Source organism: Girardinichthys multiradiatus, chromosome 4 (assembly GCF_021462225.1).
Source record: "Girardinichthys multiradiatus isolate DD_20200921_A chromosome 4, DD_fGirMul_XY1, whole genome shotgun sequence".
NCBI lineage: Eukaryota > Metazoa > Chordata > Actinopteri > Cyprinodontiformes > Goodeidae > Girardinichthys > Girardinichthys multiradiatus.
The window spans coordinates 4592169-4600238 of NC_061797.1; the positions used below are offsets into that span (position 1 = coordinate 4592169).

Consider the following 8070-nt stretch of genomic DNA (forward strand, 5'->3'; position numbering starts at 1 on the left):
TGGCAATTCAAGATTTGGCAGCAGATGGTATACATGTTAACGTCACAAAGTTAAGGGCTATGTTAGAGGCAGTTGCAGTAAGTAAGGTGAAGGTCACAAGACACAGATGATTCCATCTAGATGCCTTACACAGCATTGGCAGCAATCAATGGAGTTTGATCCAAGGTTCCAAACTCCATAACGTTCTGGTAATGCTGTCCAATTCTGTTTGGTGAAAAATGGTAAATACGTCAACCGGCTGATATATTAGCCTACCTCTACCTTTAAGGCTACAATTGTTGAACACCTAAAACATGTAATAAGTTGGTAAAGTAAAAGTAATTCATGAAAAGTGACTTGTAAAATGTAAAATCATTTGTGTTTACTGTAAAAGGTAACATAAAGACTTTGTCCTGGTAAATAGTGTGGTATGAACGCACTGATTCTTCTGTATTACTTGCTGTTTGCATAGAGATGCTAGACTGACGTGGAAAATAACAACGCCAAACTGCTTGTAACATTCGGGCATGCTTTAAAAATGCCTTGACCTGCTGCCATGAATGTATAATGAGTCATTGTCTTAAAAACAACAGCTATTTTCACAATTGGGTGTCATACATTTAGTGTGAGCCACTGAATATAATCCACAGAATAAAAAAACAGAAAAGTATAAAAATGAGCTAAAAAAATGGCGATGTTAAAGTACAAACACATGGAGAGTCAAGAAATGTAAAGCCCTCAGATGTTTCCATGATTCATTTACCCAACTCTGGGCTTTGACTCACCAAATGGAAACCACCATGTCATCCCCCTTCACACACACACACACACACACACAAGTTGGGTGGAGGATGGAATCCAAACAAAGCTTTTCTCCAGAACCAGCAGGACCTACAACCTAGAAAACCCGCAAATGTTCCATAGTGGGCCAGCACGGGGTGGAAACTTTTACGATTGGCCAAACGAAACTAAATCTGGGGAGTGGGTTCGTGACTGCGGGTCTACAGACATTATTTACTGGAGTCCATTTGGTGCTGATAGAAAATCAGGGTGACCCCTCCTCTGCATTTAAAAGCGCGAAGCTGTCCTACAGTCCTGGTGAGAATCAAACCAACACACGGCTCTCTTTATTAACGGAATGTGTTCTAGTCTAAATAAACAACACTGGCCTATAATAGACACACATGCAAACATGTGAAGAAAGAATGTGCAGCTTTGGATAAAAAAATGGCGATTTGCGGAGGGACACTGGATCCTTAACAAGCGTCGTTTTTTTTTATTTCGAACAGACTAAACAAACCTAAAGAGCCAAGCGGACGCGGAGGCCCTGCGCACAACGTTTTCAGTAAGCAGGTTACCTACCCAGAAGATGAAATTTAAGAAAAACAGCCCGTGTTTGATGCATTTGGTGCAGCCTTCGACTCCCATTGCGGTCCGATAAAACAGGTAATTTGCGACGGAGTTGTTGAAACGGGAAAGTGCGGGCGAATAACAGGCTCGACCTCCGCTGGAAACCCCAGACTTGACTAAACCTCGTGGAGGGAGGCGAGGCAACACCCAGCTCCTCCCCCCCCCGCGCTAATGTAGCAGATGCCTGTGACGTCATCCACTCTGTTACCAGCAGACTGTACACACAGCATCCGCAGACCCTTTTCCTGATCTCTGGGGACTTTAATCATGTCTCCATGTCCTCCCCACCTTCACTCAGTATATAACCTGCTGCACCAATAAAACATTGGACTTTTGTATTGCACATCCATTTGATTTTCTGATGGCTGAAAAACACTTTTTTAGCAGTTTGTAATGCCAGTTTAGAGCACTCTGAACCAAGAAGAGAGGCTTGTTTTTTGTTTTTTGCACCAGAGCTACCTTTCCAGACAGAAGGATGCTGATCCTGCTCACAAAAAAAACATTCTTCAAGTAAGGCTTATGTGTCTGGGCAGAGATAAAACTTAGAAATTTGTTAATAGGACAATCCAAGATCGCCTTTCTGTTATTTTTGGTGTGTTTTTGGATCGTTTTGTGTCACCCTTCGAGCTGGCACGCCTCTCCAGCTTCTGCTGCATGGTGTTTTCACTGTGTTTTCAACGTTAACCTGGGCTCCATTCAAAGGCTTTAAGACAGCTATTGAATTAGAGTTGTCACTGTCTGAAGTGAGTTTGGGATAATACAACAGTCCTACGCTTTGGGCACTGCTTATTCTGTGGTGCACTTTCTTTTTCCCTTCCTTTCGTCCCCCTCTCGCTTGTTTCCCGCATGCAGATCCATTTTTTTGTCCAAATCACGAGGCAAACAACTACAGTGCCTTGCGAAAGTATTCGGCCGCCTTGCGTTAATACTTTGTAGCTCCACCCTTTGCTGCAATTACAGCTGCAAGTCCCTTGGGGTTTGTCTATCAGTTTTGCACATCGAGAGACTGAAATTCTTGCCCATTCTTCCTTGCAAAACAGCTGGAGCTCAGTGAGGTTGGATGGAGAGCGTTCGTGAACAGCAGTCTCCAGCTCTTTCCACAGATTCTCGATTGGATTCAGGTCTGGACTTTGACTTGGCCATTCCAAAACCTGGATATGTTTATTTGTGAACCATTCCATTGTAGATTTGGCTTTATGTTTTGGATCATTGTCTTGTTGGAAGATAAATCTCCGTCCCAGTCTCAGGTCTCTTGCAGACTCCAAAAGGTTTTCTTCCAGAATGGTCCTGTATTTGGCCCCATCCATCTTCCCATCAATTTTGACCATCTTCCCTGTCCCTGCTGACGAAAAGCAGACCCAAACCATGATGCTGCCACCACCATGTTTGACAGTGGGGATGGTGTGTTCAGGGTGATGAGCTGTGTTGCTTTTACACCAAACATATCGTTTTGCATTGTGGCCAAACAGTTTGATTTTGGTTTCATCTGACTAGAGCACCTTCTTCCACATGTCTGGTGTGTCTCCCAGGTGGCTTGTGGCAAACTTTAAATTAGACTTTTTATGGATATCTTTGAGAAATGGCTTTCTTCTTGCCACTCTTCCATAAAGGCCAGATTTGTGCAGTGTACGGCTGATTGTTGTCCTATGGACAGACTCTCCCACCTCAGCTGTAGATCTCTGCAGTTCATCCAGAGTGATCATGGGCCTCTTGGCTGCATCTCTGATCAGTCTTCTCCTTGTTCAAGATGAAAGTTTAGAGGGACGGCCAGGTCTTGGTAGATTTGCAGTGGTCTGATACTCCTTCCATTTCAACATGATTGCTTACACAGTGCTCCTTGGGATGTTTAAAGCTTGGGAAATCTTTTTGTATCCAAATCCGTCTTTAAACTTCTCCACAACAGTATCTCAGACCTGCCTGGTGTGTTCCTTGGTCTTCATGATGCTCTCTGCACTTTGAACAGAACCCTGAGACTATCACAGAGCAGGTGCATTTATATGGAGACTTGATTACACACAGGTGGATTCTATTTATCATCATCAGTCATTTGGGACAACATTGGATCATTCAGAGACCCTCACTGAACTTCTGGAGTGAGTTTGCTGCACTGAAAGTAAAGAGGCCGAATAATATTGCACGCCCCACTTTTCAGTTTTTTATATGTTAAAAAGGTTTGACACATCCAATAAATTTCATTCCATTTCACGATTGTGTCCCACTTGTTGTTGATTCTTTACAAAAAATTTGAATTTTATATCTTTATGTTTGAAGCCTGAAATGTGGCAAGAGGTTGAAAAGTCCAAGGAGGCCGAATACTTTCGCAAAGCACTGTATATTAAACAACAAACAAAGACGCTTAGATGCTTATTAAACAACATATAATATTTTGGGTCTTTTTTCAGAGATACCATGACATAAAGAGAACTTTTTTTACTTTGAGAATTAAGCATACGTTGGTCCCTCCTCTTATCTCAAGTGATACTTGACCAAAACCTTTGACTTTTCATCTTGCTGCTAACCCAGCTTTTTAATTGAACTTTATAGGCAACTTACGAGTCTAAGACTGCATACAGGGCAGTGTTAAAGAGTGCCTTTTTGCGTACGTTTTAATTGTACTTTACAGTTTTTGCAAAGACACTTTTTAACCACATAAAACTCCTCCACAGTTCAAACAAATCCATACTATAACATGACTTCCAAAGGCAGAACAGAGTTGTACCTACTTGTACTACTGTGACTCTACCAAAAACAATTGGCTGATTCACTTCACAGTTCACAAGAGACCTGGGCATAAAGGGTGCAAACACCAGTTATGCAAACAATATTTCACTATAGCCACATGTGTAACTAAAACAAGCAGATAAATGTTTTGATGTTTAAAACTATGTTTGATGTTTAAAATTACTTTTTCCAAATTGCCAAGGGTAGGCAGTGCCTACCCTGACTGAACATCACTGATACTTTCTATGTGCGGTTTGGCAGTGTGGCCGGATGTACATTTTCAGTATGTTGTTTTACAAGGGTGTTACATTGTATTCTATAGAACTTTGGCAGTGTTGTTACAACATACAGATTCGATATTGATTTCTATTCAGCTGTGTTTTCTGATGCCATTTTACCAACTGCTGGCACTAAGAAAAATATTAGTTCACCTCTGAGTGCTCTTTAACATAGTGATTGAATTTAAACCACTAAATTTCAGATTGAATGACAAAAAGAATGTATTGCTTCCAAGTCATGTGACCTAGTGACTCCAAATTAATGTTAAATTATTTTACTAGAATCAATAAATAGGGTACACCTTTTTAGAAATTAGTTTTAAATTAGGATTGTTGTTGCAGGACCATATGAGATATTTTTGACAATTTCACAATTCTGACTATGGAAACAGTTTCAAGATGGTCCATTCGGTTCCACATGACTGTGCAAAGCAAAGTTTGTTATGACATGAATTAGTGAATTGGGTGAGGAAAAACGTAACTTGTCTGCAAAGAGCCCTGACTTCAACTTGAAACAACACTTTTGGGATGAAATAGAGTGGAGACTGTGAGGCTGACCTTCCTGTTCAACAGGATTCATCAGTGAATGTTTTAGCTAGGAACCACATGGTGTAGCCTATCCTACATATAATAATGACAGTTTATAAAACCGAAGATAGGATGAAAAGAGAAATGTACCAGAACATTCTTGATAAAAATCCTAAGATGAAACCAGTAAAGATCTCCAAGCAACAGAATAGTGTCAAACACACAGCCAGGGGATTCCTTTTTTAAGAGAAAGAAAGGAAACATGTTAGAATGGCCCAGTCAGTTAGAATCAGCTTTATTGGCCAAGATTGTGTGCACTAACAAGGTATTTAACTTCGGTTTCAAGCTTTCACAGCATACAGACATTTAGTATAAATATAAACTTTAGAGGAAATAAAGGTTTAAAAGGAGCAAGATGTAAATGTATATACAGCCATTTTGATAGATTGTTTGTAAAGAAAGAAAAAAACAATATGTACCAATATGCTTATTTTGTTTCACAGCAGAGTAACTGACTACTGTTCAGTGTGTTTATCAGAGAGGCCGCCTGGGGGAAGAAACTCTCTGTGCCAACTGGGCTTTGTAAATAGAGCTCTGTTGCTCTGACTTGAAGGTAAAACTCTAAACACTTCGTGTCCAGGATGTGTTGGTATGCAGAGATGTTAGCTAACCTTTTCTTGGCCCTAGATGTTTCCTGACCTGGACAAGTTCGGGATGGAGGGAAGGTCAGCCCCAATGATCCTCTCTGCAGACCTAACTGTTCATGCAGTCAAGAGCAATCTAGTCAAAGAGCTGAAAAACCTTCAAGATCTGAAGACATTTTGTGCTAAAGAATGGCTCAAAGTTATACCTGAGCTATGCTTGCAACTAGTTTCTTTATAGAGGAGACATTTTGGAGGTATTACAAAAACTGGCTTTTCCACAGAGTATTCAATAAAGTTCCTGAACCTATGGTGTCATGTAAAATGACCATCGTGTGGAAGTACTGAAGCAACATCCATGAAGCTAGGCTTGGTCAAAAAAGGGTCTCCCAAATGAGCACTGACCTTAAGCATAAGCTACAAAAGTGTTACAGTACAACAAGTTAATAGTTTTGAGTGCCTGTCATAAAACCCCGACCTCAGTCCAATAGAAAATTTGTGGAAAGCACTGAGTTTGTGTGAGCAGGCGGCCTACAAATCAGACCCAGCTACATCAGTTCAGTCAGGAAAAATAGGCCAAAATTTGTAAGATGCTTGAGGCTACCCAAAACATTTGATCCCAGTTATAAGGTTTAAAATGCAATTCTACCAAATATTACGGAAATATTTGTAAACCTTTGAATTAAAAACAAAATGTTCTACAAAACATATCCCTCTCTTTATTCTGGCATTTAGCAACGTTGTGGTAATCCTAACTGACCTAAACCAGGAAAAGTTTAGTTCTATTTAATCTCAAAAAGTGATCTGTTTTTATAGTGTATTTAAATATTTGGCTTCAATTGTTGGACAAAAAAACCTAACAATTTTTTTTAAAAGGCATATAAAGTGGTAAGTGTAAATGACATAATAAATGGCTAAAAGAGACAGGTGCACCCATAGCAACTGGATAAGGCAACAGTCCCCTCGCGACCCTGGACAGATAGGTGGGCTTCAACAATTAATGGAAGGGTAGATGGATATGACTCACACACACACATCCCTACACTTGATTTCAGCTAAAGCATTCAGATAATAGGGGCAAAAGTTGGCAAAACAGCATGAAAATACAGATAAATCCATACATCTGTTCAGGCTGATGTTGTAGATGTTATTGTGTCAGGGATATTTTTGTTGGGCGCGTTTGGGGTCCTTTGTAATAACTGAGCATTGTTTAAACACCATAGCCTACTCAATTGTTGCCCAGTAGGATAATGCATCACTTCAAATTGTCTCATACTGGTCAACATGGCAGTAAGTTCACTGTACTCAAGTGGCCTCCACAGTCACCAGATCTCAATCCAATGAAGCACCATTGGCATATGGGGAAACAGGAGACTGGTAAAAGTAAACAAATCTGCAGCAATTATGCTATCATGTAAGTAAGGACTGACATCTCAGAGGAATGTTTCTGACGCCCCATTGAATCTATGCCAAGAAGAAATAAAGCAGTTCTAAAGACAAACATTGGCCCAACCTGATTTTACCAATATATACCTAGAAACGGGCTTTTAATGTAATTGAGGAGATTAATTGATGGCTTATTTAATGTTTTCTGTGTAGATGGATCCCAGTATTTGTTTAAGCTGTCATGATCTCTACAGGTCCTTCTCAAAAAATTAGCATATTGTGATAAAGTTCATTATTTTCCATAATGTCATGATGAAAATTTAACATTCATATATTTTAGATTCATTGCACACTAACTGAAATATTTCAGGTCTTTTATTGTCTTAATACGGATGATTTTGGCATACAGCTCATGAAAACCCAAAATTCCTATCTCACAAAATTAGCATATCATTAAAAGGGTCTCTAAACGAGCTATGAACCTAATCATCTGAGTCAACAAGTTAACTCTAAACACCTGCAAAAGATTCCTGAGGCCTTTAAAACTCCCAGCCTGGTTCATCACTCAAATCCCCAATCATGGGTAAGACTGCCGACCTGACTGCTGTCCAGAAGGCCACTATTGACACCCTCAAGCAAGAGGGTAAGACACAGAAAGAAATTTCTGAACAAATAGGCTGTTCCCAGAGTGCTGTATCAAGGCACCTGAGTGGGAAGTCTGTGACACACATAAAGGACACCCTTCAATCAAACGAGGTGTGAAAATTTTGACAGGTGGGCGGGACTTCCGGTGGCTGGGACATCCTAGGGCGGGACTTCCGGTGGCTGGGGCTTCCTGTGACATAACCGGATATCATCATTAATCGGATGTTGTCATTAGCCGGATATCATCATTAATCGGATGTTGTCATTAACCGGAAGTTGTCATTACAAGGAAGCGAATCTTTCTAATTGTATGTTTTTTAGATGTTTTTTTTTTACATCTAAAAACAAAACATGTAGTTTCTCCACTTTAAAAGGTCACTCAATTTAATGCAGGCACATCACACAAAATTCTGATAAGAAGAGAGAACCTGACAGATTGTAAATTCATTTTGTTTTAACAGGGGGTTATTTAGATGCTATTT

At 40.1% G+C, this 8070-nt stretch overlaps 1 protein-coding gene and 1 long non-coding RNA gene across 2 annotated transcripts in view; one reads left to right on the forward strand and one right to left on the reverse strand.

Annotated features, from left to right (window-relative positions):
* The window catches only part of cd81a (CD81 molecule a), a 37422-nt gene extending 35885 nt beyond the window's left edge, over positions 1 to 1537 (reverse strand). Inside the window, exon 1 of the mRNA XM_047363254.1 lies at positions 1342 to 1537. Within this exon, the coding sequence (XP_047219210.1) occupies positions 1342 to 1407 (66 nt within the window). The 5' untranslated portion in view covers positions 1408 to 1537. The remainder of the gene's footprint in view (positions 1 to 1341) is intronic.
* LOC124867051 lies at positions 381 to 6487 on the forward strand. The gene is made up of 3 exons (XR_007037976.1): positions 381 to 1077; positions 5420 to 5529; positions 5604 to 6487. It is a non-coding gene; the product is annotated as an uncharacterized LOC124867051 (long non-coding RNA).
* Positions 6488 to 8070: the final 1583 nt, after the last annotated feature.